The 16,918-nt window shown below is 40.3% G+C and overlaps 1 protein-coding gene across 2 annotated transcripts in view; it reads left to right on the forward strand.

Moving 5' to 3' along the window:
- The window catches only part of Atrn (attractin), a 141,518-nt gene that overhangs the window by 89,668 nt on the left and 34,932 nt on the right, over positions 1 to 16,918 (forward strand). For both annotated transcript variants that reach the window (XM_028878586.2, XM_028878587.2), the window contains exons 22-24: positions 1,964 to 2,058; positions 5,601 to 5,679; positions 7,628 to 7,785. In XM_028878586.2, the coding sequence (XP_028734419.1) occupies positions 1,964 to 2,058; positions 5,601 to 5,679; positions 7,628 to 7,785 (332 nt within the window). The remainder of the gene's footprint in view (positions 1 to 1,963; positions 2,059 to 5,600; positions 5,680 to 7,627; positions 7,786 to 16,918) is intronic.

Raw genomic sequence — 16,918 nt, forward strand, 5'->3', positions numbered from 1 at the left:
ACCAATCACTTCTTAAAGATTAAAATCTGGAAACAGAAGACAAATTGAAAATGGTATAGTCACTTTGAAAAACCATTTGGCACATTATTTAAAAAATTAAAAGTGGATTTATCATCTGGAGCTATTGCTCAGTTAGTTTTAGGTTTAGTCCCCAGCGCCACATAAACTGGACATGGTAGCACACAAACCCAGAAAGACCAGAAGGTCGAGATCATTCTTGGCTACATAGTAAATTCAAAGCCAGCCTTGGGCTAGAGTAGTAGTAGTAGTAGTAATAATATTAATGATAATAATAATATAAACTTGTAAGTTGAACTTATCAGTAACTTCCTTATCCCGTGCTTCCCAGTTCCTGGTTGTCACCCATTCTGTCTTTGGTTCCTGTGAATATCCTGGTGTGGTATCTGATGGAACCATAGTGTTTGTCTTTCGTGTCTGCTTAATACTTGGTGTGGTGCCTTTGACACTCATCCCTGATGGAGCACACTTCAGAATTACCTTTCTTTGGGGCAGGCGTGTAGCTGAGCAGTAGAGTGCTGCCTTAGCATGCACGAGGCTCCAAATTCAATCCTCAGCACAAAAAAGATCCAAGAGAAAGCAAAGGCCCGTTGTCACAGCGGAGCTGATACTGCATTGTGCCTTCCGTGGTTGCTTGTCCCCTCTTCTGCCTGTGGTCACTCGTGTGGCTTCTACCTTTTGACTGGTGTCAGAACTGTCAACAAGAGAAGTACAGTGAGACTATGTGCTAACTCTGTGGGTGGGTTGTTTTGTTTTGTTTCTTTGAGGGGCTGCTGTTACTGTTTTCTATTACACCTTATAGTTCATTACATTTCCAAAAGCAATGCACCAACATTTCTATTTTTTTTATATCCTTATTGGCACCAATTTTCAATTTTCACTTATTTTGCAGGCATTTTTTATTTTTGTTTTTGTTTTTTTAGTAGTAACCATAATAATGGACATGAAAAAGTAGCTCATTGTAGTTTTGATTTTTGTATTTCACTGATTCTTGGTGTGGTTATCTTTTTATATTTTTATTGGCCGTTATTATATCTTATTTGGGAAAAGAAAACCTCTTCAAGGGTAGCTTTGGCTGGCTTATAACTTGTGTAGACCAGGCTGGCCTCAGTTTCCCACCTACCTCTGTCCCCTGATTACTAGGATTAAAGGCATATGCCACCACACCTGACAATCTTTTGCCCATTTCTAAGCAGATTTTTATTGTTGATTTGTACAGCAGTTTTTAAAATTGTATAAGTGTGGCAGTAAGCATGCTGTAAAGCTATATCACATTGGTATATGACTGTTTTCTTCCTTCCTTCCTTCCTTCCTTCCTTCCTTCCTTCCTTCCTTCCTTCCTTCCTTCCTTCCTTCCTTCCTTCCTTCTTCCCTCCCTATCTATCTATCTATCTATCTATCTATCTATCTATCTATCTATCTATCTATCTGAATAATAAAGTTATATTCTTTATCCCGGACTTTGAAGATCCTTTTCCCACAAAGTCCTAGTTTCTACTATATCATTAGTCTATACCTTTGTAACCTTAAGTAAAGCATAACTTGTATAGATACTCAGTTAATATTTGTAGATTAGATTTGAACCAAAACCTCAGTCAGGGTCTTTGTAAGTAAGGTTTGCTGGGTAGTTCAAAGGATACTGCAGAGATTTGGTGTCTTTTGAAAAAAAAAAAAACTGTAAACTGGCCATAGTGGAACACACTTGTAATTCTCACACCTGGTAAGCAGAGGCAGGAGGATCAGGAATTCAAGTCTAGCTTAGGCAACATGAGACCCAGTCCTAAAAATCCTAGGGAGAATTTGTGAGTAAAACAAACTATGCCTCCAGAGACCTGTTTTGTTCTGTATCAGTTCTTTTTTTTTTTTTTAAATTCTTATTGTATGTGTGTGGTGTGTATGATTTACCTGTATCATTTTTTAAGTATGTATTTTTTTCTTTCCATAGATACCCTTCTCATTGACTATCAGTTCACTTTTAGCCTGTCCCAGGAAGACGATCGCTATTATACAGCCATCAATTTTGTGGCTACTCCTGATGAAGTAAGCATTTCTTTCAAGATGTCTTATTTTGTGTTGAATTTTGTATGGGTCCTTTTCTTGGTCATCCTGGACAGAAGTACTGCATAGTAGCAGAACAGTCTCAGGGTGGGAATATACAAGGTAATCTTTTATATATTTTTTTTCATTTACTTGACAGTTTTATACTTATATGTAATATGTTTTGATAATATTCAACATCTATTACCCTCTTTCATCTCCCTCATACTTAGTCCCTCTTCTCCCCAACAAGTCACCTCCCCTCCCTTATGTGTGTGTGTGTGTGTGTGTGTGTGTCCCACTAAATTGAATTAGTTTCCTGCTGATTGCAAGAGCGTGGGCGGGAGGTTATTTACTGGAGCATGGGTGCCTCACCAGTGACTCCAGCACTGAAGAGAATGACCCCTCTTCTCAGGCAGCCTTTAACTGCCACTAGTTCCTCAGGGAACAGGGTGATGTTTACAGTCTACATTTCATCTTCTTTCTACTCAGAAGGCAGACATTACTAATGTTTTTAAAGTAGTAGTAGAATAATGTTCATGATGGTGTGTTTAGAAGATGAATTATTGAGTGAGCACTTTTTTAAGATTTATTTTTATTTAATATGTATGAATGTTTTGCCTACTTGTATACCTGTGCAGTCATGTATGTGCAGTGCATGTGGAGGCCAGAAGTAAAGGTTGGATCCCCTGGAACTGGAGTTACAGACCATTGTGAGCAATCGCATGGGTGCTGGGAACCGACCCAGGTCCTCTGCAAGAGCAGTGAGTGCTCTTCACTGCTAGGCCATCTCTCTAATCCCCAACGGGCGAGCATCTCTTGAAGTAATGTGAGAATTTGCATTTTAGATTTTCCAGGTGCACCTTAATTTTTTTAATTATTTTATTTTATGTTTATGGCTGTTTTGTCCCTGTGTGTATTTGCCTGATGCCTGTAGAGGCAAGAAAAAGGCATTGGATCTCTTGCAATTAGAGTTAGAGATGGTTGTGAGCCACCATGTGGGTGCTGGGAATTGAGCCCTGGTTTTCTGTTAGAGCAACAAGTGCTCTTAACCGTTGACCCATCTCTGTGACACCTAGGTGCATCATATGAATGGCTGTGGGAATTATGTATGAGGGAGGTGTGTGTGTGTCCATGTCTATGCCTGTGGAGTCCAGAGGTCAACCTCAGGTGTCTCTCTGTTGCTTTCTCCCTTAATTTTTTTGACGACGGTTGGGTGTACCCTGTGATCTTCCTGTCTTCTTGTCATTAGCACTAAGGTTACAAGTGCATGCTGCTGCCGCACCTGCCTTTTTACAGGTCCTTCAGATCCCCGTGCTTGCGCCATCTCCTTAGCGTTTTGACTGGATTCTTTTTTTAAATTTTAGTAGAAGCTTATAGCAGAGTACCACAAGTGAAATTTATTACTGCCTTAGTCATGAGCAAATATCAAAGGCTCAGTCTTTCAGGGTGTAATTGATAGTGTTCATTTTATTTTTTTAAGTAAGCAAATAGCCAGTCATGGTAACTGTACTATACATAGTCTCAGCACCTGAGAGGTGGAGGTAGGAAATCAGCAGCTCAAGGCCAGCCTCAGCTGTGTAGTGAGTGGAGACCAGCCTGATCCATGTTTGTTTTGACAGCTATACTCTGTCAGAACAAATAAACATTATGGAATGTTTGTCATACTTGTTAACAAGGTCGATGACCATGAGAGGCTTTGGACTTTTCTTCATTCTCCTATTTTGTTGTGTTTTATGACAGATTTCTTACTAGATTTATCCAAATATGTATGTTGTATCTTTTACAAAATGATAAGGATTTTAGTCCTTGTCATGGGAAGAAATAGCTGTTAGCTGTGTGCTGTCAGCAGATACTTGTTAATATAAATAAATAAGCACACATATGTCCTTGAAAAGGAAGACAAAGTTTTCTTGAATGCAATCCCTGCTTTGTGAGAGAAGTCTCTCATTTGGAAATCACAGTTTCGAAAATGGCTATTGTAAATGTTTCCATTGTGGTTTTCTAGTATAACTATCAAATAGTTTTTTAAAATGATAAATCTTAATTTTCTAACCTTTTTAAATAACTTTTTTAAATGAGCATTTCCAGCATGGTTGGATTAATTTGTAAAATATAAGAATACAGCATCTAAGGCTGAAGAAATGACTCAGTGGTTAAGAGTACTGGCTGCTCTTGCAGAGGACCAGGTTCCATTCTCAACACCCTCATGACAGCTCACAACTATCTGTATCTCTAGTTCCAGGGCATCTGATGCCCTTTTCTGACTTTTCTCCAGCACCAGCCATGCACATGGTACACAGTCATACGTGCAGGCAAAAACATCAATATATGTAAAATAACATTTTTTCTCAAAAAATAATATAGCATCTGATTAGTTTGTAAAACAATTACTTGGTCCTTTCCTAATTACTTTTGTATTTGCATGACAAAACACTATGTCTAAGGCAACTTATAAAAGAAAGCCTTTAATTTGGGGCTCAGAGTTCCAGTGGGTTAGATTCCATGAGCATCATAGCAGGGATTCTGGCAGTAGGCAGGCAGGCATGGTGCTGGAGCAGTAGCTGAGAGCTTACATCTTATCCTTAAGTAGAAGACAGAGAGAGAAAGAGCTAATTGAGAACGATATAGGCTTTTCAAAACTCAAAGCCCACTTCTAATGACTCACCTCCAACAAGGCCACACATCCTAATCCTTCCCAAGCAGTTCTACCAACTGGGGACCAAGCATTCAAATATATGAGTCTATGGAGGCCATTCACATTCAAATCACCACAGGCACCAAGAAAGATTTGTTAGTGAAATTTCAGTGAAAACTAAAAACATTAGAATTTACCTAGCACAGCTAACAGTGACTTATGTCCAGCTCCACAGATTCCTCAGAGATAAAACCTCATTTATTAAAACCAAGAATCAAAATGAAGCTGGCCCTTTGAACTGCTGTAAGAGGAAAACAAGATTTTCAAAGCCAAGAAACCATATGTAGACATACTTTTCTTATGATAATTTTAGTAAGAGAAATATTTTTAAAATCAAGAAAGTATATAAATTATGTTTTAAATTTAGTGCATTTGACCTGTGTAAGATTTTTAGAAAACAGTTCCTATTTGAGAGACATTTCATAATATATGGATTAATTATATGAATTTCAGTTATCATTAAATAGAAATTGGACCACTAGATCAGATGTATTCCTGTAAGTGGGAACCTTGGGCATTTTAGAACAGCTGCTCAGAAATGCTGAAGATAAGCTCCTCTGACAGAGGATAGAAGGTGAGGGTCCTTTTTTCATGGGGCTGACATCGGATAAAGTACTGGATTTCACACTTCCATGGGAGGCAAATGAAATTTTATCTTTAGCTTATTACTTGTGTTGAGGAAAATTGATAAGAAATGTAGCCACCTCTTTATATGAGCACGAGCTCCTCTTGAGACGTGAGATCGTCTGAAATTAAGATGGTTGAGAATAGTAAGACCTGCTTGTCGCTGTGTCCTAAAAATCTGGAAAGTGTTAACCGTTTTCTAATTGTGTGCATTTTTCATCAGCAAAACAGGGATTTGGACATGTTTATCAATGCCTCCAAAAACTTCAACCTCAACATCACCTGGGCTACCAGCTTCTCAGGTAAAGACACACCCAGAGAAATGATGGAGTAGCAAATATAGTATAGGAGTGGGGAGGGGCCTCTGGAGCTAGATGGATGAGCTCAGAGTCCACCTTTGCCAGTTAGGAGCCGTGACACCTTGAACGGGCATGTACGCCTCCTAACCTTAGGATTTCTCAGAGTGAGTCATCAGTCCTTGCCTCCAACGTTGTAGGTCTGGGTTTGTTGGGTGGTCACTCCCTGTTCTGCTACCTCCTCTTACGTCCTTTCTGTGCCACAGTCTAGCACTGTGATCATCTCTCTGTCTGTGCTTCACAGGTGAAAAATTAAAATGACTTGCAGTTTGAAGAAATGAAAACTCTTTCAATGAAAAGGGATTTTAATATGTAGAAATACCATACTTTGGTAATTAAAATAAGTCCTAAAAGCACAGCTTTTCCTTTCTTGTTTATCTTATGGTGACTCACTAAAATTCTGATGGCCCTGGTATAGCAGTTAAGATAAATAGCTATTCCATAACTTGATAACTCTGTAGAGAGACATAGGTTTGAATTTACCTGCACTGCGGTGTTAAACAAGTTATCAAATCTTTCTTTTCTTTTTAAATTGTCTTTTAAGTTTGTTTTATTTAATTGTGTGGTTGCTGTTGCCTGTGTGTATGCAATGAGTATACCATGTATGTGCAATGCTTGAGAAGGCCAGAAGAGGGTATTAGATGCGCCGGGTCCCCCCTTCCCCCCCCACTCCCACCCCTGCCTCCCCACTGGAGTTACAGACAATTGTGAGCTACCACATCTGTCCTGGTAATGGAACCCAGGTCCTCTGAAAAAAACAACCAGTACTCGTAACTGCTGAGCTGTCTCTCTAATCCCAAGTTACCTAAATTTTCTGATACAGTTTCCTTCTGTATGAAATGATATGGTAAAAATACCTTGTTATATACAAGTGTATTCAACCTTTATATATTGCAACATGTTGGGCCATATTCATAACTATGCCTGAATTGTGGAGTGTTACAAGGAATAAATGAAATAAAGGAAGTACTTGTAGTGCTTGAAGTTTAACTCATGCATAAAGAAATGTATTTGTTTGTTTTGAGTCTGCACATACTCATGTTCTTGGCCAATGGAGTATACAAAATGTGGTAGGATCATCTAGAAACAGATTTATACTAGGTAGGGTCCTGAATGCAGTGTTAGCTGGTGACAGAAAGGAGGACTAAGTGGCCACGTGAGCACCTTCTTCTCTGTTAAGACTTGAGGACATTTCTGCTTAGGAAGTGATGGTTGAATAAGTGTCCCTGGTCCAGAGGCCTGAAACATTGTCACATTTCACAGTGTGAAGAAGAAATACAATGGACTTGAAGTGTTCTGTGCAGAGTGAATGCCAGTGCCTGTTTTATTGTATGTGTATGAATGTCCTGCCTACATGTATCTCAGTGCATTACTTGTGTACCTGATGCCCATGGAGTTCAGAAGAGGGTGTTGGGTGCCCTAGAACTGAAATTACAGGTGGCTGTGAGCTGCTGTGTGAGTGCTGGGATTCTAATCTGGAAGAGCTGTTGGTGCCCTTAGCTGCTGAGCCATCTCTCCAGTTCCCACCAGTGCCTCTTATAGGAAGGACTCTGGTGATAATTTCCTGACCACATGTGCCATGTTCAGTGTGAAGGGTTTGGATACAAGTTTATGTGTCAGTTTGCTTAGGTTCAAATCCCAGCTCCATTCCCTGTGGGCTGTCAAACCTAAGGCAAGTTACTTAATGATTTCTTGGAACTTCAGTTTTTCTAATCTATAAATGAGGGTCTGAGTGGGTTGTATGAAGTAGAGACTCAGCTCAAAGGCTGTTCCTTTGGCATTGTAAGTGGTCAGTAAACTGTTACCCTCATTACTAACGAGGGATGACTGTCTACTGTCATGTCCTACCTCCTCCAAAAAAGAGTCTTTATTTTCATTCTTTGCTTCCTTCTAGCTGGAACCCAGGCTGGAGAAGAGATGCCTGTTGTTTCAAAAACCAACATTAAGGAATACAAAGATAGCTTCTCTAATGAGAAATTTGATTTTCGCAACCATCCAAACATTACCTTCTTTGTTTATGTCAGTAATTTCACCTGGCCCATCAAAATTCAGGTAAGAACTACTTTTTAACTTCACTGTATGAAGATGGTGGAATCTCTTTAGTGAAGACTAAGTTCCCTCATTTGGAATCGGTGGTCACTGAAAGGTACAATGATGCTTTACCTTTGAGGATCCTTGGTATAAGATGAGTAGCACATGGATGTTGTTCTAGAGGCTGGTGAGATGCTCAGTGAGTGCAAGGCTTGCTGCACAAGCAAGGGGACCTGGATTTGCATCCTCAGCACTCACATAAAAAGTGGGACACGAAGTGTTCCTGTTACCTTAGCACTGGAAAGCAGGAGACAGGAAGATCCCTATGGCTTGCTGGCCAGACAGTCCAAGCTGAATCTGTGAGCTCTAGATTCAGTGAGAGACCCTGTCTCCAAAAGAATGGTAGACAGTGATTGAGGAAGACACACCCAATGATCTCTTGCCTTTGTATGCATGTGCACATATGTATACCTTCACACATGTGTGTACACAGAGAGAAAATATTCTGAGTGTCATATCACTTGTGAAAAAGGGTTCAGAGCACTTTTAAAAGCAAGTTAGAAGCTATGCAAAGTAATACTTTTGTAATATCAGGACTTGGGAGGAGGATCACCCTGAGTTTGAGACCATAGCAAGACCTTGCCTTAAAAAAAACAAGTTGATTGGCATTTAATTATGTATGTATTCCTTGAGTACTTGCTATGTAAAAAGTCTTTAGAAATACAAAATTTTAATAGGGAATTGAGTATAAATGAAACAAGTACATGTAACCAATAAGGTACAAAACATGACATAAGAAAAGATGCCAAAGTGGTGTCTTAGTTACAATTTAGAGTAGGCAAATGGAGGAGGCAGTCTGAAGTGCTGTGTAAAAATGTAGACTTTCGAGTGGAACAGACAGGGGTTGGATTGTTGGTTCCTGTGCAAATCACGGAGCCTCTCCAGTCTGCAGATTCTTTATGTGTGTGACTAGAAGGGAAGTCACAGGGTTAGTATTACTTACCTCCTGTCACTTCTGTTGTTGTCAGCCTGCTCTTTGGTTCCGAGGAAGCTAGTGTGTTCCTATCCAGGACCCATGACTTCTTTGAACTTTTTATAATCATGTTCTCTGAGTTCCTGCCTCAGTACTTCCTGTTCCTAACTTTATTTTGGGTGAATGTGCTGTCAAGGAAGTGTAGCTATTTGATGGGGTCTTTTGCATCTTCATCTGATCAACTTCAGAAGCAGTTCAGTACTGATGACTGGCATAGGTTTGGAACTTAGTTCTTGCAGGTTTGTCTTCATGGGACTTTGGCTGAAGACAAGAGGTAGGTTGTTTTCCCACTGCTCCTTTTCCTGTCTAGATGGTCTCCAGGCCTGTTCATCTTTGATGCATCTCCTTGCTCGTACAGTTTCCTTCCTTGTCAGCCTTTTAAGCAAAGGCCATGCTCCCTTTTCTGTTTCTCTTTATCTGTTCACTCATCAGCCCATAGGATAGCTTCTTTCTTTCCCCGACCTGGAAAGAAAGCACCATCACATACCACACACTTGAATCACTGTCTTATGTGTCTCCTTTCCTTTCTCTATTTTCTGGTCAGTCACTTGGGAAATTTACTTCATTAAATGCTGGGGTAGCCTATAGTCTGGCCTGGGTCTTCTTCTTGCTTCACTCCACAGAGGTTTCTTGGTGACTTAATCCTACAGGTATGGGCTGGTGCTTCTCCATGCTGTCTCTAGTTTGGCTCCCATGGAAGTGTCACACCAGTATTCTTTGTTGCTGCCTTGACATCTCTGCCTGAACATTCACAAACTTCCCGTGTTTAGTGCATAGTCATTCATATTAGCTAACCCCAGCATCCTACACTTTCCTCCTCAGTGAATATAAGACTCTTTGTTCTCCCTGATGTACAAGCAGGCTTGTTGGATTCCTGGTATAAATTCAGTTCGAGCATGATGTACTGTTTTGCCGGGGTGTCAACGGGAGCGACCCACCTGTGGGAGAGAATGAAAGGGACGGGGAGACACGAAAGAAGACAGCAAGACAGTGTTCTGATCAAGCTGCAAATTTTATTCTCCTCAGCAAGGCTTATATAGCATGAGAGGTGGCAGGAAGGAGGGAAGGGGTGCACGACGTGCCGTACGTGCAGGTGAAGGGGATGTGCAAGTCCTGAGGCTGCTAGGTGGTCAGGTCACTGGTCAGGGCTCGTTGTTCTGTTGCTATGCTACCTGACCTGCCTGACCTGTTCTTTATCTTTGGGGGCATCTGGCTTAAGGCAGGGGCTTGTTCTCTGGCCTAGCTAGTACTTTTCCATGGTCCACGTTTGGTGCCCGACAATGTACTATTTCCTTAGTTCACATTATTAGATTCAGTTTGCTAGTATCTGTTTGATTTGCACCTAAGAGAGTGTCCAATAATTTTCCTTCCCTATCCTTGTTATGGTTTTGATGTTAAGGCAATTAATTTAATCTTTTAAATTTTTTATTACATTTTAGTGTGTGTGTGTGTGTGTGTGTGTGAAGGTCAGAGGGCAACTTTAAGGACTCAGTTCTCTCCTTCCACCATGAGGTCACAGGGGATCACACAGGCTTTATAGCAAAGTCAGGCTTGGTACATCCACATCCAGCTCTTTTTATCTTTTGAAGAGATTAGAATTACATAAATATCTATTCTTGCTAAGTCATTTGATTCTAGTGTTTTATTTGAAGAGACTTTTTATTTTTAAAAATCTACTAAATTAACTTTTTTGGATATTTTCTATTTTTTTTCTTCTAAATGAGTCATTTTGGTATTTTTTTTCTAGATAGTAGTTTACTTATCTTAAATGTATTGATATAAACTTGTCCACTTTTTTTTTATACCTAATTATTGCAGCATCTGTTCTTGTATAAGCCATTTTGTAAATCAGTGTCCACAGCAGCATCATTCCCAATACTACAAAGGTGCAAATCACCCAATGCCATAAGCAAATGAGCAGATAAATGAAATGTGGCATATGATGGAGTCTTTAGGAGTGAAGCTAATATGTGAGTGAGATTCTGATGCATGCTCTGACATGGGCTAGGGAGATGGATCTGTGAGTAGAAATGCTTTACTCACAAGCTTGATGACCGCAGTTGAGTCCCCAGAACCTGTTCCTAGAGTCAGGAATCAGTTAGAGATAACAGTGACTAGGGGAGCAGAACATAGAATTGCTGCCTTCAGGTTATTAGAAAGCTTTTGTTTGGGGTGATGGAAAAGGTTTGGAAGTGTGGACATTTGTGTTGTATACAATTATGAATATAATTACTGTTGCTGAATTGTGTGTTTTAGAAGTGGGTTAAATGGAGCTAGAGAGACAGCTTGGCAGTGAAAAGCACTTGTTGCTCTTACAGAGGGCCTGGTTTAGTTCCTGGTGCCCGCATGGTAACTCAGAACCATCTGTAGCTCTGGTTCTAGAGAGTCCAACACTGGCGGCTTCTGACCTCTGCACATGGTGTACACACCTAAATGCAGGCAGAACACTCCCACATATAAAATATATGAATATTTTTAGATTTTTTTAAATTGTTTAGAGGAGAACCAAGCAAGTGACACTCGCCTGTAGTCCACCTCCTCGGGAGGCTGAGGCATAAGCATTGCTTAGTTCAGGAGTTCAAGACTGCTCTGGAAGCACAGGAAGACAACCCCAAAAACAAGCAAGAAAGGTTAAAATGGTAGATTTTCTATGTATCTCAGCACAGTGTAAAATAATTTCACACACACACACACACACACACACACACACACACAAAACAATGTTATAGAATTTATATGAGAAGACAGAAGTTACAGAACAGATGTAGTGGTTTTGAAAGGGCATAGGATAGGAGGAAACACTGTCCCCAGTGTTAAGACTTGCTGCTTCTGAACAGTGCTAAGACACTCTGCTGGAGCCTGAATAGTGAACCAACCAGGAGTGCAGCTTTAGAACCAGAACCAGGGAGACGTCAGCTGATTTAACACGTGTGCAAAGGCGTTCCAATGGAACACGTGTGGCCTTTCCAACAAATAGTGCTAACACACATGGCCAACCAGAGTAAATAAACAAACTTCAGTCTAAACTTCACATGGTATGCAAAATTTACCTCAACATGGGTCACAGATCTAAATGTAAGACATAAAACTAGGGGCTGTAGAAATGGCTCAGCCGTAAAGAGTACTGGCTGCTCTTGCAGAGGACCTGGGTTTGATTCCCAGCACCTATGTGAGAGCTCACAAAAAGCTGTAACTCCAGTTCCAGGGGATCTGATGCCCTCATCTGGTCTCCTCAGGTACCAAGCACACATGTGGTGCACAGACATACATGCAGGCAAAACACCCATAACACTTAAAAGTTTTTTAATTAAAAAGAAATAAAACTATAAAAATTTCAGAAAAAGTAGAAAAATCTATCTCTAAGGGTTAAACAAAAGGTTTTTAGACTTGATATCAAAAACATAATTCATGAAAAAAATAATAAATTGGACCATATCAGACCATTTTTTTGTCTTTTTTTAGATTATTTATTTATTTTGTGTTTGAGTGTTTTACCTGTGTGTATTGTAGGTGGATCTCTTGAGTTCAAGACCATCCTATTCAGGCAAGGCCAGGACTACATAGATTTTTGTCTTAAAAAAAAAAAGGATGAGCCGGGCAGCGGTGGCTCACACCTTTAATCCCAGCACTCAGGAGGCAGAGCCAGGCAGATCTCTGTGAGTTCGAGGCCAGCCTGGTCTGCAAAGTGAGATCCAGGACAGGCACCAAAACTACACAGAGAAACACTGTCTCGAAAAACCAAAAAAAAAAAAAAAAAGCATGAAAAGGCAAGCTACATACTGGAATAAAATTATTTGCAAGTGCTGGTGGTAGTTGTAAACACTTTTAATTCCAGCACTTGCAAATAATTTAATTGGGAAGCATAGGCAATCAGATCTCTGAGTTTAAGGCCAGCATGGTCTATAGAGTGAATAACCGTCACCCCAAACAACTACAGAATATAAGCATTCCCAAAACTTAACAGTAAAGGCATTAATAATTAGTCCAATTGGAAAACAGTCAAATGACACAAAGAGACATTTTGCCAGAGAGAATTTGCATATATCAGGTAATCACATGTAAAGATGTTTAAAGTCAATAGTCACTGGAAAGGAGGTGAAACTCCAGTACTCCAGTGTACTTACAGACTCTGGCTATGTAAGATGATTCAGCTACTCTGGAAAATAGTTTGACATTTATCTGAGAGAAATGAAAACCAATGGTCACATAAATGACTGATATACAAGTGTTTATAGCATTTTATAGCAATATTTAGCAGCTTTATAAGTAATAGCCAAAAACTAGAGAAAATCCCAAATATTCTTAATGGTTGACTGACTAAATGAACTGTGACTGTGGCACCTGTACTCTGGAATAATTGGCAGCATGAAGGAAGTGAACTGTAGAACATTGTGGTTGCATGCCGGAAACGAGGCAAAAAGATGGCAAGGTTAAGGCAGTCAGGACCATGTGGTGTGTTAGTCTTGGGTCCAGCCTAAGCTACATAAGACCTTGTCTCAAAACACTGGAAAAAATAAATCAGACATACACAGATTGGGGAAAATGGGAAGGGAAAGGGGGGAGCTGTCAGTCATGCAACTGGTAAATTCTGTGGAAATTTTGCTACTGAAAAAAATCTTAGAAGTTTGCATACTTCATGGTTCCACTTACATAAAACATTTGAAAATGTTATAGCATTATATATGATATTATACACACATACATGAAATGAATACATATACTAAAGCTTCAAGTTTCTCTTACAATTTCTGAGTCTGACTTCTTTATAAGCCTGTCTGTTTTAGATGTGTCTGTGCCTACCCATGCTGAAGAAGGGAAATACACAGGGTATTCCTATCGGGAGTGGGAGTTATATGGGGTAGATAGGAATTCTGCCACCAACTATTTAGAGTAAGATCAGCAGGGCTTTAGATTATTTCTAAGATCCCGGGAAGCTTGGGCCCAGGCTCCAGTCAGCACGATTAACCTCCCCTCCTTCCCTACCCTTTTCAGTTAGGGGTCACCCACATTTGTTGGGAGTTGGTTTTTTGTTGTTGTTGTTGTTGTTTTTTGTTTGTTTGTTTGTTTTCGAGACAGGGTTTCTCTGTGTAGCTTTGCGCCTTTCCTGGAACTCACTTGGTAGCCCAGGCTGGCCTTGAACTCACAGAGATCGGCCTGGCTCTGCCTCCCGAGTGCTGGGATTAAAGGTGTGCGCCACCACCGCCCGGCTTGTTGGGAGTTTTTAAAGCTTTATTTTATTTGGAATCATGGCTATGTGTGTGGGTATGTGCACATGTGTGTGGGTGCTTGAGGAGGCCAGAAATGTCAAATCTTCTGGAGCTGGAGTTAGCAGGCAATTCTGAGCCACAGGATCTGTGTGCTGGAAATAAAATGCCAGTCCTCTGCCAGAGCAGTACATAGTCTTAATGGCTGGGCCATCTTTGCACCTGCTGTCAGATTGCTATGTGAACTACTGGACTTAGTTTGTATTAAACTTACTTATTGATTTGAGTTTAGATTGTTTTCATACTGATCTCATCATGGGCACAGTGCAGTTGAGCACCAGACTTTTGCTCAGAGCTGGGAAACAATTTTCAGATGGTTAGTGAGCATTTGGCTCCTGCTGTTGCTCTCTTCCCCAGCTGGAAAGAGGCATCCTCAAATGTGGCTCTGTGTAGAGCCAATCCTGGTATTGGTAGTGCTGAGTTCTAGTCTTTTCTTTCCAGTGCCCTCTGACTCCACCCTCCGAAAGTCACTGACATGGTTTAGAGCTGGCCTTCTAGAGGGAGCTCTTGCCCACACTTACGTTAAAAAGTAATCATTGTACGTTGAAGATTGAATGAGGTGTTAATTTTCCCTGACTTTTTGGTGTTCCTTATCTGGACTGGATCCGTGACTTGGTAAAGATCCGTTTGTGAGCTGCACTCAGGGGTACTTGGAAAATAATGATGGTGTGCTCAGCATTGAGTTAGCCAAGCTTTCTTTGAAGAGCACAGGTAAGTTCTCTTCAAAGTATGCCTTTCTCTTTGGTACAAATTAACTGCTGTATTTTCAGGATATTGAAGATGTATGCAAGGAAAGCCGGTATTCTTGGTTATTAACACACCCATTCTCTGCATTTCAACAATGGCTATGCACTGTGTGGAGGCTGAGCTGGCATTTCTGGGTGAATGTATCATATTCTCTACAAGGGAGGCTTTTCAGTATTTTCTTTGAGCTTTCCTTTGGCTCCTAAATATACACATACCTACATTAGCAGCTGTCCTAATAGTAAAGACAGAGACATTTTGAATGCAGACTGTAGGAAAATATCTAAATGATGATTTCCATGCAAACAAACCTTTTAACCTTGAGCATTGTTTTTTTAAAGCACAGTAACTGAGGGAATCTTAATTCTCTACCTAGAAGTTCTTATCAACAGTGGTGCTTTTAAAGTGGTCATTCTAAACTCCCATTTCCTTCAGTGGCTCATCTCAGGGTTCCTTTCTGTAATTAGAAGCAGATCAAAATCCGTAGCTGCTGAGGGAATTTGAAAGTAACTATAAAAATCTTTGTAGATGCAATTAAAAACAAAAAATAAAATAAATAAACACCCAGCCTGAAGAGGCTATGTGTAGGAGGTAATTGGTGTTTTGCAGACAGCAACACCTAGTTCCTGGTCAGTTGTGGGTGAGGGCTCTGCCTCAGCTCTGGCTTTCTAAAGGCTGTCTTCACTGTTCTCCCCAGAAGCAGGGATTCAGATGGCTTCTGCCATGCCCACAGCTGGAAAGGCAAGGCCCTGGCTTGCCACTGACTACAACAGAGGTTGTTATTCTAACATGGAACTAATATTAAAGCCTCCTCTATACTTGGTATTCATGTAAGAGACCAGTGTTCAAAAGGGAAGGCAGTATGGAATCAGCCTTGAAAACAGGGTACTCATTTGAATTTTAGAGTGATGTTTATAGGTACTAAAAGAATTATTGTATCCAAGAGAGGATATGTGAAAATTATTCATTCAAATATGCTTTATCTATTGAAATATGATTCATATATAACTCAGCCTATTTAATGTAAAAAGCTCATTGATTTTTACTATATTCATAGAGTTCTGTAGCCATTCCCACAATAAATTTAGAAAGTTTCATTCCCAAATGAAGCCCATTAGTAATTCCCCATATCTCCATCTGTAGCTGAAGTTTTCTCCAGTCCTGCCTGGACCATGGTCAGGACAAATCTCTCTCACCCACCAGTCCCGCAGCCGCTCAGACCCAACCAAGTAAACACACAGCTTATATTGCTTACAAACTGTATGGCTGTGCCAGGCTTCTTGCTATCTAGTTCTTCTATCTTAAATTAACCCATTTCTATTAATCTATAAGTTGCCACATGGCTTGTGGCTTACCGGTGTCTTTACATGTTGCTTGTCCTGGCGGCAGCTGGCAGCATCTCCTGACTCAGCCTTTCTGTTTCCAGAATTCTTTCCTCTGCTTGTCCTGCTTATACTTCCTGCCTGGCTACTGGCCAATAAGCATTTTATTTATACAAAGCAATATCCACAGCACTTCCCCTTTTCTTTTTTTTCCCAAAAAGGAAGGTTTTAACTTTCGCATAGTAAAATTACATATAACAAAACAATTATCAAGCAAGAATTTACAGTTTCAATATCTAGTCTATTTATAATATCTAGTCTATTTTTATTTGGCAAAATTAAAGAAGATATCCTATCTCTCCTATATTTGTGAGTCTAAGGTTTCATATCTAACTTATCTCTTATCATAACTAAGGAAAATTGTAACTATCTAGTCTTCAACTACATCAAAGACATCAATATAATATTACCTGAGAAATGGGAGAAGGATGTAAGCAACTTTCGAGAGTTTTGCAAGAGTGGACAGAGACATCGGGCAGCCTGGACAGTCATCCAAAGTTCTTTTGTAAAGTTGGGGTATCTGTCTTCAGCCCAGAGGCCTAGAGTCTCTCAGTCATTTCTCTCTGTGTCCTGTAGAATGTCTGGCAGTCTGGCAGTTTCCTCTGCAAAGCAGGAACCTGAAGGACCATTTTGCCAAGCAAAGTTCAGTGGTCACCTTCCTATGGGTCCTGCATGTCCAGTTGATTAAGCGGTCCAGGCAAGAACAGTTTCTTGCCCAAATGGCTATTTCT

The sequence above is a fragment of the Peromyscus leucopus genome, chromosome 4 (genome assembly GCF_004664715.2).
Source record: "Peromyscus leucopus breed LL Stock chromosome 4, UCI_PerLeu_2.1, whole genome shotgun sequence".
In the NCBI taxonomy this organism is placed as follows: domain Eukaryota; kingdom Metazoa; phylum Chordata; class Mammalia; order Rodentia; family Cricetidae; genus Peromyscus; species Peromyscus leucopus.